The sequence below is a fragment of the Corvus brachyrhynchos genome, unplaced genomic scaffold (genome assembly GCF_000691975.1).
Source record: "Corvus brachyrhynchos isolate BGI_N302 unplaced genomic scaffold, ASM69197v1 scaffold14, whole genome shotgun sequence".
Lineage (NCBI taxonomy): Eukaryota > Metazoa > Chordata > Aves > Passeriformes > Corvidae > Corvus > Corvus brachyrhynchos.
In genome coordinates this window covers 16702039-16718869 of record NW_008239110.1, presented here as the reverse complement: position 1 = coordinate 16718869, position 16831 = coordinate 16702039, and the positions used below count along the sequence as shown (strand labels likewise).

The 16831-nt window shown below is 38.1% G+C and overlaps 1 protein-coding gene across 4 annotated transcripts in view; it reads right to left on the bottom strand.

Annotated features, from left to right (window-relative positions):
* L3MBTL3 (l(3)mbt-like 3 (Drosophila)) overlaps window positions 1–16831 on the bottom strand; it is a 76978-nt gene that overhangs the window by 57278 nt on the left and 2869 nt on the right. For 3 of the 4 annotated variants that reach the window (XM_017739455.1, XM_008637827.2, XM_017739453.1), the window contains exon 2: window positions 9768–9879. In XM_017739455.1, coding sequence (XP_017594944.1) covers window positions 9768–9869 — 102 coding nt within the window. In that variant the 5' untranslated portion in view covers window positions 9870–9879. Of the gene's footprint in view, window positions 1–1954; window positions 2292–9767; window positions 9880–16831 lie in introns of those variants that run through there. The other variant, XM_017739454.1, reaches the window with a different exon arrangement.

The following is a 16831-nucleotide window of genomic DNA, read 5'->3' as shown; positions in this document are numbered from 1 at the left end:
CTGGAGGCTGTTAACAGCAGCAAGAGCTGAACCCTTACGGAAAAGCTCTTCAACAGTCAGGCCAACCACGCCAAGACAACTTGCCACTGCCTTATCAGGCACAACAGTCCGACTGGGCACTGCCTCACTGACTGGTGTAACTTCACTTTCCACCTGCAGCCTTGCCTTTACCAGTCTCAGAGGCTTCCAGCCCCTGTTCTGATGCAAACTTGAATTCATGTCTGCTCTCTCTCCCTATTTCCCCAGCGACACCATCAGCACTAATGTATATGCCGAGCTCTTCGTGGCTAACCAGAACAACGCCTCACACCTGGGGAGTCATACTCTGGTTTTAGCTGCGGAGGAAAAGACATGAACAGCTTGTGACAAAGGTTAACTGCTTGAAAACAGGATGAATAGATGTACAAAGCAGCATGTTGCACAAAGTCATCACAGAATAAAAGTTGCCAGAGCAACATGCCAACTAGTGTTTACTGTTGGAAGGATGACAAAAAAGGATCTCAATTAATGGTGGTTTATGTGCCTATGAAAACATTCAACACATTTGTAAGTCTCTTCTACTTAGAGAGTAGGCAACAGAAAACCTGAAAGTAAAAGTTTCATCATAATATTTCCTCCAAACCAAAATACAGTAAGAGCAGTTCTCCCAGACACTTCCCTAGGTGTCTTGACACTTTGGAATTTCACAGTTGATATAGAGGGAAAGAAACTGCCTTTGAGCTAACTTCTGAGGATGGATCCATAGCTTTCTGATAATAAAAATTTGTTTTCAAGTCACAAAACTCCCTAAATAAATACAGAAATTTGCATTGGATGAAGGGATTTCCCTTCAATCTGCCTTCATTGCATCAAACAGTAAAAATCCCCGTGACAGAAACAAAGTCAGGCCATTACCAAGTATTTTACAAATAAACTCTCAAAAAAAGACTGATTTTTGTCACTTCAATGTTTTAAAGAGAATAAATGATAAGGCTCATTGGGTATAAATTTAATCCACTTGACTTTTGTCAAATGCCTGTTGGCAAAATTTAAGTAACCTCTTAAGATAATTCTGTCCCACACTATAGAACCTTTGGTCTTAAAAGACAGCAACAAAGAAGAGAAAGAAACCTCAACAGCTTTCCTGAGAAAATTCACAGCAAGATAAACAGGAATAAATATAACATCTGGATAGAAAACTTAGCTTCCAAAGTTTCATGTAAAGGCAAGCAATGAGGGCAAAAATACACATGTTCAATTAACTGCAATCCTTTTAATGCAAATATATTGTAACTGAGTCGGCAGGATGAATCCAGCTGCCAGCAGGTAAGTATACAACAAAGAACTTATTCAGCTGCCTTGTCTGCAGTTTCCACAAGGATCAAGGACCGTAGCTTCCTTTTAAACATCATTAGAGATTCCTTCCACTCAGAGCTGAGATACATTTTCATGTTCTTGGGAAATGATGCCCTGATATACTAAAACTTCAGCTTGTATGACTGTTAATTTTATCCCCAGGAACATTTTAATATTCATTCAACAGATAACGAACATAGTGAGGGAAGCCAAGGCTTAAATAAATAATAATCAAACATTATCAATACTTTCTGAACCATTTCTGTCTGTCCACATGCTAAAAATTATTCTCAATAAACATTTTCAAAAAAATTAAAATTGTATGAAAATTTACACAGGACTGGAACAAGTATCATAAGCCACTGATATGAAGCCTTTGTCTATTGCAAGCAATAGTATCACACAAAGTATTTCATAAACGCTTCAGAAGCAGCCAGATATTCTGTTACCAGTGTCTGTAGTGAAAGTCCCTTCCTGAATTTCTTTCTTGGAAAACCTCTTTTTATGTTTTAATTTCCATGTACTCATAGTCAGTTTGTACCCATTTTTCTTAAGCCACACTGCCATATGTAGTACCCTAACATTTACTCAGCATATGATAAAGCAAGCAATTATGTACCTCCTCAAACTTGATTTTATTGCACTAAGCACAAGGTTCTTCTGTTCTTACGAAAACCTTCTCCATCTTCCTGTTCAGCCTGTCCTCCTTTGCCCACCATGTGCTGTGCTGAACCACAGAAGTTCCAGGGAGCATGACAAAGCATAATACCGAAAGTGGACTGCTGCTGTCTCTCCTCCAGTGGGTTTAGAGCATTTCCATTTCTAATGGAAGTTCTTTGCCTTATCCTGCTGGCTGGAAGATGCTGTAGTTTTATGTAGGGGTAATTGAATGTTAAAAGGGCTTCCGGTTCTCTTTTCCACATTTCATAAAATTACTCTTGAGCATTTGTCTCTATGTGTGATGAAAAAATTGCAAACGATGCAAAATGTCTATCATATTGTAGATTAATTCTTATAAAATCAAACCTGTTGGGAACAAACATATAGAACCTAGTTTCAAATTAAGTCCCCACTTTTCATGCGTCCAAGTCAGAGCAACACAGACCAGACTATCAAGGTTTGCTGTTACTTGCGCCTTCTTAATAATGTAGAAGATCTCATCAGTTCCTACAGATATCAGATCAGAATAAAAGTTGCTATCATTTTATATATGGTATAATTATTATTTGGGAGAACTGACAAATAAAAACAAAGAAAAAGGAAGAACAACTGAAGCAAAGGAAAAACAAAAAAGACCAAAACCCCACATATGTTAATGCACAGCTTTAAAATAAATTAGAAAAATCAGCCAACACTACCATCTACTGGGCAAGATAAGGACAAAGAGTTCTTTGCAATAAAGACAATTGTTGCTGCATTCTGACAGTAACTTCAGCAACAAAACATATCTTGACACCACAGCTGTGATTGCGGACACAGAAGAAACCTGCAAAATTTTTATTATCCAAAACAGAAGTAAATTGAGTAAATGCCCAATGCTCTTTATGCCTATGAAGCAGCTAAGTTTAAAGCAGCAGAATTCAACAGGAGTTTGTCAAGAAGACAGACACCTGGGACTTCAGTGATAGAAGCCAAAGAACTACACTCTGATCTCTGGCTAGCAAAAAGTTACCATTACTCTTGATGTTAATCACCATTTAGTCACAGTGGTTTCAGTGGGACTGCTCAGATAAATCAGAGCTTTTCTGGCATTTTACAGCTCCTCATCTTTTTAAAGTGAAGGAATTATCTGTCACCACTGAATTGTCCAACCACATCCTGCTACACACCAAACTATTTTTTTACATATTACTTAAGTTAAATAAGTTATTAAACACCTGACGTTGTCCATTCAACCAGAGCCCTCTTCCCTGTGTGTGTGATACACTCTTTACATGCACATATTATTTTTTTCCACAGAACCCGTGCCCCAGGCAAGGGCTGGATAGCATTCAGAAAAATGAGGCAGCTGTTGGTATTTTTATGTTCTTTCTTCAAGCAGTAAAGCCAGTCTTATTTACTCTACATGGTTTGAAAGCAGAATGACTGTTTATTTTCTTTTTTAAAAAACCCCAATGTACAACAAAGAACATGTATCTAAAAAAGCTTTAGGCACTCTAGCAATTACTGTTACAATGCAGTGCAAAGTAACTCCTGAAACAAAATCTCTGTTCTCAGCCACTTAGAAAAGAAAAAAACCTTTCTTGGTAGCTCTTCATCCTTCTGAGTACTCTCCTCCCAGCTTATTTTAAAGCAGTCAGTAAGCATGTGACCCCTTACACTTGCCTCATCAAAAAATTTTGATTCTTTCAGGGATAGAGGATGTTGGGGAAATGTGTTCCTCCCCCTGACAATTCTGCTTCTTCAGTGATGAGAAAGGATCCTGCCTGCACACTGCTACTCTGCAAGTATGGCAAAAGACAAACTTAAGTAGGATCACAGGGTATCTAGAGCTCCCTAAACCATAGTCAGCAGAGATTAAATTCTTCACCACGACCAACAGGCAAGGCCAGACCCACTCTCATTGAAATGATCCTGTCAGCAAGAAAGTAGTCAAGCATTCCACCAATCTTGGATTGATTTTAAGATACTTCAATAACACTGCAATAGGCTAATCCTGAAGTAAAAAAGCAGAGAGAACAATTTGCATCTAAAAGGAAAGGGTTTTTTTCCAATCTGGGCAGGCACAAGCAGGAAAGAATTGCTATCAAATTATATCCTTCCAAAAATAAAAATAATAGGAGCATTCTCTCATCATTGCTGAACAGAAAGCTTAGGTACCATAGGAACCCAGAGTGCCATCAGAAAACACATACCTTTAGCAAGAGAGACTGACATTTCCCCATACCAATACCTCAGTCTTGTCTGCAGTAATGTTTATCTACTTTATTCTTAGACACTCCTCAGGCTCTTCCAACCCCCCCCCATTCCACTTCAAGTGCTCAAGAATTATCTTAGTATCAGAGGGCTTCCCACTGATTTCTCTACACTGCAAACTCAGTCTGCCTTATTATCTCCACTTGAGTACGAAATTGCAGCTAAACAGACTTTCTTAAGGTGACACATAAATCAGCAATAGAGCCAGAAGTCAAGGCCTGCCAAGATGATGCTTATTGATCCAGAAGTTGACTTACAAGGCAACCCTAGCTGTGAAATATTTTGGCCAGAATATTTCTAAATACAAAACACTAATATCTCATGGGAAGCCCAAGCTAGCAACAAATAAAAAATGGCTACCTGCCAAAAATTTGGTTCCAGTGAGTTGCTCAGCGCTGTGCAGGAAGGCTGTGGTAGGAGCAAGTGAGGTGCTGAGCATTCCTCTGTGGGATTTACCTGTAATAATCACAAAACTATTCCTTTTCCTTCCTGAAACCCTCTGCCTAGTTGTTCAGAAGTTTAACAGCATCTACAGCTAATGGCCCAGAGATTTTGTGGTAGAATACCACGTGATCACTTAAGGGAAGACTACCATGACTATACATGAGGAAACCCGAATAAAGATCCAAACGCAAACCTAAACCCAGCATTTCTTGTCTTTGCAGTTTTAACAATTTTAATAGTGAAACTTCCTTTTTTGGTCTTATTTTTCTTACATAAGGTTGACTCATTTTATGACATTGCAAAGTTTTAACCAGAAATCTATAGCAATGAAGCATAGCAAGAGCTAATTAATTACCTTACATTGCAACAGAATAAAGTTAATTTCATATGGAAAGGACCAGGCCACTAGACAGATCTGCTGGAGCTCACACATGGTCAGAGGAAAGTGCCTGTCTACCTTGCTGTCTGCTCCCTATGCTACTCCTCACCACATTCTCTGAATGGAATCCATCTTCTCTTTGGAGCAGCACCTTCCCAGCGCCGGCAGTGATTTAACCAGCTTCTGGAAGTTGATGTTTCCCAAAGACACCATTCTCACGGACTCTCCCTGCCTCTCCAGATTCAAAGTACAGCACATGCTGCCATGAGAGAACAGAAACAGCTTTGCACTGAAAAAGCACTACATTAAATTATTGTCTGAGACACTACCGATGTTTCTATAACAATGTGAGGAAAGAAGTTGTTCTTAAGTCATGCATTATCACAGGCAAGCTTGAATGTAATTTCAGAACAGGCAGGTGGAAGGATGTACTTTACTGCCTCGTGTTGCTGCACCCCTGCATCCAGAAGCACAGCAATCCAAATCACTGTTATCCTCTTTACAGCACTGCTGGAAATACCAAACACCATTGGCCATTACTCCACCATTCAGTTCCACTACTCTAGTTGGCTTCCTACAGTATTTGCTGCCCAACTTTATTTACAGGTAAATTTCTTCATCATCAAATTTTAATTTTTTTCCTTTATGTTCAAACACATTTTGAAAGCTGGAAATAACGACCAAAATTCTGTCCACGCAGTATATAACTGCTCACTTTCCAAACACAGCACTAGAAAATGCATTAAGAAGTACTTCATAAACTTCTGTCACTGCAGTAGGAAGTGACTGTAAATTATTACAGCTTTTCCAATTTAATGAGTATATTTAAATCTTGAAGCCATGGTGTTACTGTGTGCACTCAGCATAGAGAGTTAAAAAAAAAAAAAAAAAGGAGAAAAAAGAGAAGCATTTCACATTTACATTCACACCATGCAGAGTAACTGGTAAGCACTGATGTTTTTCAGATGAGCATACATTACTTTGCCTGCCACATGAAGGCATTCTGTAATTTGTAAACTATTTTAAATTCTACTGGAATTCAAGTTTTCTGTTTTATTTAAACATCTTGAAAGAACTAATATACAATGCTAAAATTTTTGTTCACAGTCTTCAGTGCATCATACTGTACAATTTTTAATTCTCCCTATTCCCTGTGTAATTTGAAATTCTAGCATTTTCCACAACTACTCACTACTTATCTGTCACACAGCATGCTCAAAGCAGCATTCAAGGAGTGTTAACTATTTTTGCTGAAGATTTTTAACAAAATCTGTATGAGAATGTATTTCCACAGACTTCTTGAACTACAAGTGACAAAACACTAACAATTAACAGTGCCCAAAGTCATAGGAAAAGAACATTCTCAGCATGTTACTGGTATAGAAACAGATACAGGAATAAGACACTGTGGCATGGCTGAGCTTGGTATCTGATTTGGCTCCCTCGTTTTGGTTAGACTGGGAAATGAGTACTCCCTGGTGCAGCCCATCTCACTGAAGTCTGGTAGGCATGAAACTGCCTACAGGACTTCCTAACAAAAAGAAATAATCTAAGTATCTATTCCTGGTTTAGATGTTCTTCTGTATCATAAGAAAAATGTTCAAGAAACATTTTGCTCCACTTACAATAGTGTTTTACCAACTTTTAGTCATTCAGGAACTCATACTCACAAAAATGAAGTGGTTCTAAAAAGAATGGCTGCTCACATATATTTGCCTGGTAATCCCAGGCCAGATAGTAATACAGCACATCAGAAAAGACATTTCTTAAAACATGCATATGTTAAAATAGGCATGAAACTTCATTATGCAAGTAGTAAAGACAAGCAAATGGTACATGCTTTATAGGACTAAAAATAAGGACTTCAAGTAGGTAACTCTCTAAAATGTCTGTATTTAAAAGCAGTATTTCAACATTTTGGCATAGGTTTAGCCTAATGTTAATATGCTCATACAATATAGTTTACCAAATCTGACTGTTCAAAGACAACTTCCCCTAACATTTTGGGAAAAGACTTAATGTGAAAATTTAAGCAATACATTGTCAACAATGGATATTTAAACTACTGCTTATTATTTGTTCTAAAATGCCTCAGACACTCTAATCTATTAACAAGCTGTAAAAATAGAACATTTATATTTGAGTATCTTGCTATTACAGTGTTTTACCAGATTTTTCAAGTGCATTTCAATCCAAATACACAACAATAGTTTGATACCTTTAGTGGAACAAGTCTATTACAATTTTTGAAAGACACATGCAAGTTTACAATAAGTAACTGCTATGTAAGGTCATTTTCTTTAGGTTCAGGACACAATAGTAAAGTACTCTGTGATCAGGAGAGTTCAAGTAAATAATCTTAATTAACTCTATTCTGAGAATTCCACAAAGAGCATAACATATCTTCTATGATCACATTTACAGTTTCAAGTGATTAGTCACCTTTTTAACCATCAGTACTTAGAAGCAGACCTGAAATATGAGTTGTTACAATTATCATAAAAGCTTAAAATCGTTACAATTATCATAAAAGCTTAAATGTCCTTACTATTTTAACAGCTCAAGTTGTTTAGGTATCAGTGAAAACACCTAGTTTCTCACTGAATCTTGATGTTCCCGGGTACAGTCACCTCCTCAGGCTAATTTTGCATTGTTAGAAAATATTCTTCCTTCAGTCAGTCTTAAAATGCCTCCATTTCGATTTCATCCTTTCAACTCCTTGCTTTTGTATTAAAAAAATGCAAATTTTGTATTTAAAAAACAAGCAAACAGCCCTCCCCCACCCCCCTCCAAATAATAACCCAGAAAGGAGCTGCCTGGACAATACTCTGTATCTTTCACCATTCTGGGTAGACTACTATGGCACCTCTGAATGCACCTTCCCTAACTCTTGGACCAAAGAAAGAATCTCTGTCCAAAAATCAAATTTCTGTTTATTTCCAAATTAAATAAATAAATAAACTAAGTAAAAGAGAAGCTTTAAAATGAAGCTCACGCTTTCCTGAAAAGGACATAGTTAAGAATCTTCTTACAAGATTTCTTGAAGCTACCCTGAGCTACTTCCCAGGCCCTTTTCCTCACTTTACATGGAAACTTTCCCATTCCTCTACTACTTAGTGACTCAAACTTTGCTTCAGTTTTGTTTGACCTAGGGTAACCACAACTGAAAAAAGCAGAAACCACCAGTGATTTATATGAGATTATGGTATTTTCCTGCACTGTTCCCTTTTGTATTGCTCAAACATTTCAATACTATGGTTCCCTTTAACACAATGTCGTGTATTAAAATAGAAAGAAATTGTAAAAGCCTGGACTTAAAAATACAGAAAATACTGGTACAGATATCAGGGATGTGGAAGCTCATCATAGCCTTGGCTATCATCATCACCATGAGATGACGAAGTCTGGAAGCCTGAAAGAAGCCAGTGAAACAAACAGTGACTGGACTTCAGAAGAGGTGCCTGTTGGCTCGTTCAGAAATCTGCTTGGCAGGATCATACAGGAGACTCTTCTAAGAGGTAAATAGGCCCAGGAAATCTGTCTCTCTTCTCCAGGGCCTTCACACCAGGAGAATGAGGCATGTCAATGTGCAAGGAGTTAAGCAAATGTGGATGAAGGCCAACATGAATGAACTAGGAACTCCTGACTTAGTTCAAAAACGAAAAGGAGGCAAGCAGAACGTGGAACAGAAACTTTACAGACAAGGTATATAGTGATATTGCTGTAGTGTACAGTGATGGAAATTTATTGTACCGTTCTGCAATTTAAAAAAAAAAAATCAAAGCAAGCCAAAAAACAAACAAACAACTTAAACACCAACAGCAAAACACATTCACAACATGTACCCTGAATTTCAAACATTTTTTGACTCTTTACTTCAACAACAGAAATCCTATCAAGCACCAAAAGATAAAAAAGTTGCTTTAAATGCCACACACTTTCTTGTGAAATTCCTTTCAAGAAACAAACTATGAGCAAACCACATTACTTTGAATGATATGAAAATATTGCCTTTAATCAACAGGAAATAGGTACAAGACAGTCTCTAATAACAAAATTGCAAGCACAGCAAAAGACACCTTCTCACAATACAGTAAAAAGCATGAGATAAATAAAAAGAAACTGAAAACAAAATAGAACAGTTACAATTTACTTCAGGAAGCTCAACTAGTGTGAAAAATGTAAGCAAAATTACTACTCCAATATAATTCAAACTTGTAAACCGTACCAAGCTCAGAAGCACTCACTTTATTCATCTTTCTAGGCACCCACATGACAAAGGCACAGCAAAAATAAACTATTTTTAGAAATAAAAAGAACTAAGAACGTAAGACTGTGAGAGCCAATGACAGTATGAAAATTCTTAGTGATACAGTAATATAATGCTCTAAGTGGACAGAATTTTCACACTTTTGAGATTTCTTTGGGATTTTGTGCATTTGATTAATTCTGTCTGTATAGTGAGGCAGTGCTAATTTATGCCTTCCTACGGGGATGATGGCTGTCTGTGCCAGTACCACAAACTGAATCAAGAAACTCCAGAGCTTAAACCTAACAGGCTACAGTCTCTTAACTCAGAACTGCAGATTCATGTTTTATTCATAAAGCAGATACCTACACACCAGCTTTTCAAATGAATTCTTTTGTCATTTAACATTTTTATTTCACTTACTGGAAAAATTACTTATCTTACCTTTAGGTCACTTCCTGGCAAAGTACCTATGCCATCCTTCCAGTCCATTGCACTAAATACATCAAACTCCTGACCATTTCCACTAGAGGCAGATTCATTCATGATGCATGTACTAAAAAAAAAAAAAAAAAAGTTATCTGAAAATTCCGTAAGTGGTTTAATGCTTATATCACCAGGTATTTCTTCTAATGCATTTCACAGATTCGTATCAAATGCTTCCCTCTGCACACTGGCAACATGGACAACTGATGACAAGGGTGATAATACACATGATGTAACAAAAGTAAGAGGAAATCTTTCTAAAGCTTTGAAAAAAATACCTGTTTCACACACTAGGAGGCAATGAGGTTGTACTAGAGAGAAAAGAAAAATTTCAAACTGCAAATAAATTGACATGAGGAAAACATTTCAAGTACACTTAAAAACATCGGTTCTGGGAAAGGCAAGACATGAGTGCATGCCCATAATAAATACATTAAGCACTGATTAACAGAACTGCATTTCCTTAGTACTGGATATCATGCTGATATGAATGCTTTACCCAAGTTCAAATTAAAATTTCAAAATTAATTTGAAACTGTCAGTTTCCTGGTCTGACTCAGGACACTTGAATATTCTTTATCTGTTTTGAATTGCATTTATTAAAACTTATTTCCATGTAGAGAAACACATATACAGCAGAGAAACCTACTGCTTTGCAAGACTTGACTTTACTGGATGCCTCTGTTTCAGAACAGTGAATGGAGAGAAGATATTATTTATCTCCAGAAACAGTGCATCTGGACATCCCCTTCTGTGGTAAAAAATTTGCACAAGCAACAGAAGTACACTGCACTTGCCTCTGACCCCGGCTTCAGCTCACCACTTGTCATTGGAACAAGCACACCTTCAGTTGCACTGAACTGCAAGTGTTTCTAGCAGACAGTTGTGAGCTCCACCAACATCTTCCTTCCCACTTCTCACAAACCCAGCAATCTTTAAATCTGTGGTCTGGCACCTAATTTACTATTTGTTCAATGTGGAATCTGACTTACTTTATTTCTGAAGAACTTCTGCACTATGCCAAGTAGCTGAAATAATTTGTGGCAAAATTAGCTGTCATTGTTTGTGAACTATTAGCAAAATCTCACCACTTTTGAAATTTGCAGTTTCCAAACTTTTTGAAATGTAAACTTTCTGAACTTTCAAACAAAACACTTTCTAAGCCTCACGCCCCATCTGGAGACTGCAAACTTTTGCTGCAAGTATCAGTATTTGAAATTCAAATAGATAGAGAGCTTCCTCAGAGCCTAACCTTGTTTTCTAAAATGTAATTTCTAACTTAAGTCCCACTCTAAATCCGCAAATACTCTCTGGAAATCTTGACTTTTCACAAAAAAAACCCCAAAACAAAACAAAAGGTGCTATTTGTTCACTCTGATAACAGAAAAAGACGCAAACCAAGCAGAAGTAAACTCCGGTCAACTAGAAGCTTTTTATTGAAACTTCATGGAGAAAAAAATGCTTAGTTAACTTTGTTGCATGAAAACAATCAAATTTACATTGTATTCATCGGAAAAACAGTATCAATCAGTATAACATCACCACTACAGACAGATACTAGTTTGGTTTGGGGTACATAATGTTAACTCCCTTGCACTTCTCCTTGGTTTCCTCTTCTTTTCTAGCAGAAATCTTTTAAATCCTGAGCAACACCTTACTCCGTGAGTACTTTCATTACACTACAGCAACTACACAGTATCAACAAGATAACAGGAGCTGGACCTCAGTCAGTTTCCACTGCTAAGAATGAAAGCTTCTGTATTCCCCTTCATTTCATATGGCAGGCAGGGTTCACAGAAAGCTCTTTGAGAAAACTTTACGTTTTTCACATGACAAGTTTGAAGTAAGAAGAACCACATGATTCAATGCGTCTTCCCCACCTGTAGGTAATTCTCCATGAGAAAGTATTGAAAACCATAACAACAATGTACAAAAATTAATTTTAAAAAACGTCAGTAAATCTAAACAAATTCAGTGCAAACTGAGAAATTCCCCAAAGCCATAGACCTCATCTTTTAAAATCACTCCCAGGCAAAATCCACCACCCTACCTCAGGGGAAGCTCCTGCAATACATCTTGGGATCTCTGCTTGATCTGAGTACCAAGTACCACTGCAAACCAATTCAAGCAGGCTTGACCAAACTGAACTGCAGCACAGTGGCAGCAGCACAGACCTTCCCACAAGAACACAAGACCCAAGCTGCTAAGGAGTAGCTGAAAAATTGGATCTCTCAAGATACCCATGAAGTTTTAAGGACATGAAACATGCTGGTTCAAGCACATTGGTGGAACAAGCTCCCCAAGATTAGCCTGGCTGAGCAAGCACAAAGCTGTGTTCTGCATTAACTGAAGTCTCTAAGTAATCTTAAATTATCATCCTATTTGGAGGACACTTCACTCAACCCTCCTGTGGTTTATTATAGAAAACATGCTCCAATGATTTCTGCAGAAGGTATGACAGAAGTTGGGAAAAGACTTGGAAGGCTATGGAAAAATGCTTCCTCTCAGCAGGCACTGTACCACAGAGCAAGGAGCATCGGACAGGACAGCTGCTCTATCAGATGCTGTCATCTCCCATAGTGCCACTCTCATTATAGACACGAAAATTACATGGGGGCTGGAAAACTGAAAGAGTCTAGCCTACCTAGGCAGGGAGTAAACCATGAAGTGTAATTAAAAATTGGTAACAGAAATGTTCAGGGCATACATACTTGCCTCAAGAAAACATACAAATTCTGATTTAAATGTACCCAAGAAACTTTCCTCAGGTAACAAACAGCAATAATGATACATTCTAAAGATGTCTAAACACATTTGTTATTGTTTTCCTTTTGAAATTAACTCGAAGTCAAAGGCACAATCTTTTTACGTTTCACATTCTGCAGCCTTCAGAAGTGTTCTTGGTGGGGATGAAAAGGTCACAGGGCAATGCAGATAAAAATTAATTTACAAAAAGGAATTACTTTTAACAAAATACCTGTTTCCAGCTTTGCTAAGTTTGAACAGACAAAAGATAGGCCTTATCCCTCTACTAATGACAGTAAGAAAGGAGATACAGACCAGTAAAATTGTTACAGCAATGAGGTACTAAAAAAGGATGAAATCACTGCAATATTTACAACTAAATCTCAGAACAAAGAAAGCTAAAGAACATCTTATTCCACTCATTTTTTGTTTTTAAAGCTCTGATGTAATTCTTTGAACTAGTATAACTCCTTCTGTAATGATTTCATCTGCTATCATTTCTGCTGCTGCACTGCCAGAAAAGTAGTAAAAATACTAGATGAATAAGGGGCAATGCCTGTCAGTGAATGCCATCTGATGTGAAGGAAAGGACTTAATAGTAAGAACTTGGAGCAGTCATCTTCCAACCATATCTCCAAAATCTGCCTTCAGGGATGTAACTTTCTCAGTCTTCACAGCCATAAGAGAAGTGTGCTGCACATTAATATTTCAACATTAACTTTGTTTCAGACATACATAATAAAGTCATTATAATAAACAGATAAGATTAAGACACATCCCTTAGAAAAACCTTCGTTTTTACCAACTGGTTCAACAACAAATGAGTACCTCACAGAGAGGATACTGAGAATAACAGCACTAAAAATTAGTTTCATCTGTGAGAGACTGTCTAAAGATATAGCAGGACAGAATATGACAATTAGACTTACAAGTAGCTTTTGAAGTAATTATAGGGTTACGTACTGAATACATCAGAAAGTAGTAATAGGACTCTTTCTTCCAGTCAGTGCTTTAAAAAGACTACCTTACCCCTACCCAAATTTTTAAAATCTAAGATGCTAACTGTGAAATGCCTGTATGATTTCTAACCACTGGGATCAACTCAATACTGATCACTGGGCAGCAAAGAGAGATTTCAGCAGTAAAGCCACCAGACATCACTGCCAGACTAGCATAACATGTCTGCAGTAATTTTTCTTTTCTTCTTATGCATCCTCGTGTATTTTTATTTTTACTTTTGAGGATTTCTGTGATGACAAGACAGCCTAGCAGATTTGTCCCATACTGATCCTCTCCCCAGCTGACAGCTCCTATGAGGAGAAGCAAAACTGGGAACACACGTGCCAGGGGAGGTCACAGCGACTGACACCAAGAGTGAGTTCCAAGGGAAAAAGATCCCAAGAGAGACAATATCCTTTTGGAGCCAAGCCATGGTCCCTCTTCCCCACCGGACTGGGTGACATCAGCACTGATGGATGTTCAGAAAAAAAGGCAACAGGTGAGGGGTTTTGTCCCAATATTGCATGCATTTATTTTGGACATGTCCAAGGCTGCCTGGCGTAGCACCCATGAGCTAAAAGGACACATTTTCCCTAATCCAGTAAATCAGGAAAACAATATGGATCTGAAGGGAACAACTCAGTGCACCAAAGCTGCAAATACACCAACTTCTAGACACCAGGGATAAATGGATATTCAGCTTAGTTTTATTTAACATGTAAGAGTGTGAATACTACCAGCACTGACTTGCTACACTCCCAAAGCCACATGAGGTGGAATTACCCCTCACAGTGTAAGCTCCCTATATCTGACAACAGTAGTAAGTTTGACCTTCATGACAGCAAAAGCAAAGCCAATTGACTGTGAGCCCACTGGGGTGAGCCCTGCTTCTCTCTTCACAGTCCTCTCCTGGAGTTGTGCACACCCTACACTTGCCTCTTTCTCAACCCTCTTATTTTTGCACCAGACTCTTCACTTAAAGAAAAACAACCACAACAGGAACAGTACAGGAAATGGTTAAAATTCTTTGATGCTACCACCACATTTTAATATGTGTTTTTTTCTTGTACCTGTTTAAAAGTTTAATTATTTTAATATTTCATTAAAAGAAGTATTTTCAGATACATATTTTCCTCAAAAATCTCATTCTTCATTGTTTAGAAACTACTTTACTAGTTCCGCCATGTTTCTATTCTCTGTGCTGAAAAGTTATTTGGGTAAATTTCACTATTTTACCTGTTGCTCAAGAAGTTTATTACAAGTGCGGTATTTTAAAAATGAGATATATAGCTTTTATATGTATTCACAAAGGGACATAGCTTAAAATTCTTAGCCACTCAGTGTTTGTAACAGCAGAAGGACCAAAGTTCCTATTGATGATGTCCCCTTAGCATTACTTACTCTTAGTTTATCTGTTGCTACTCTTCTGACTACTAGATTCCACAGGGTACTGTGTATGTTTGCTCCTGCTTCCCAATACTTTGGCTTTAAACTTTTTTCCCTCACAAGAAGAATCTGGCCACAGATGCACTACAAAATACTATGAAGCCTGGGTCTGCACCAGTGCTTAAAGGAGGTTCATGCTGTCCTCATCCAAGCCTGGTCTCTGTCAGCAAGGTAACACAGTTATTGCTGTACCATTGCTAGAGACTGGGTAACAATTACACACAGCCTTCATCTACTGCTTCGTTTTCAAATATCCACGAGAAACTATAACAACACTAGTTACCCAATACCAAAGCTACTCTGTCATCTAATGAAACTTACCACTGACAGCCTTTCCTTGTTTATAAACAGTCTGTACCTCACACCAGAAAAGTATTTCCTCTGCAAAACTTTTATGATTCCTTTGTTTCTGTTATTGTCTGTGCAGGCCTGAATGGAGCTTTAACCTACTCAGAAAGTAAGAGCTGCATGCAACAACTTCGAAATCCTATGTCTTAAATTCTCTTAATTGCTTGAACTAGGCACAGAAAATTTATTTGTACCTCCTTCCTTCCCCTATGCAGACACTGCCTGCACCGAATCTTCACACCTCCTATCACCTGACCTGTTTCAAATTGTTATTTCCTACCAGAAGTTAATTCAATGTACATCTGAGCATCCCATTTGTCTGACTCATGCCCTCTTCTTCCTCATCTGCCAGTTATTACCAGCTTCCATAAACTCTGCTGTTCATAAACAATTAGCTCACCTTTTCTAGTTCCTAAATACACTCAGCAGGTTAGTGCATTTATAGCCTTTCCCTTCTCCCCCATTCATAAGGAGCTACTGGCATCTCCCATTGTGATAAGCGGTCCTACTACTGGAGCACTAACAAGCTATGACTATACACATGCTATCACTTTCTTCAGTATGCCTCATGCCAGCTCATCACTGATTCCTCATACCCATCACTCACAATCCACCATCCTCCTTACCAGTAGTATTAAAAAACAGATGAGAGTAAATTGAACAGCCCACAAAACCTCAACCACCTCTCTTCACAGAACAGGTGATTCCAAATAAAACTCAACAAGTCAGAGGAAAAGGAGTCATCACAAGTTATTGCAACTTTTAAAGTAATACTCTAAAAAAACTCAGTAAATTGAAGGTGAAATATACACCACAAAAGCAAACTAAACCAGAGTTTATTACAATTGCCCAACTGACAACAAACACCAACCAAGACGATTGCTTCAGCCACCTTCAATAGAGCACCAGTTCATGAGACCAACTGGACCACAACCGATGCTGCTGAAGTCTCACTGAGAAAAAGCTCCTACCCGGCACCACCCGGATTAAAGTGGAAAGCTCTGCTGCCTTCAGCCACTACTTTCAGGGAGTTTCTCTTACAGATGTTCATCGTATAGACTTGTAGGAACATGGTGACTTTCTTGGTAAAAAGCATCGGTTTCTGAACAGCTTTAAAATTTGCGCTAAGAAAAGTGTGTTACAATCCTCAGCACAGATTATTTCCTAAAATGATATAGACTGAACTTTTTATATCATATGAGCTTTATTTATGCTCACCACCTGATTTTTAGCACTGAGCATCCATTCATGAGTAGAAACAGCAGAAATGATCGGTCCAGTGCCACTCAACTATACGGAAGAAATTAAGAAAATAGAACAAAACTAAGAATGTAACTCCTGATGCCTTTCCCTGTAAAGCTTTCACACCAAGCTAAGCACAGGTAATTAAAAGACATGAAAGAGGCCGTGACCCTCACGCCCCGGGGGAGGCTGCCGCATCTCCAGGGGCCTCCTACCCATGCAGCGCTCCTCAAACCTAAGAA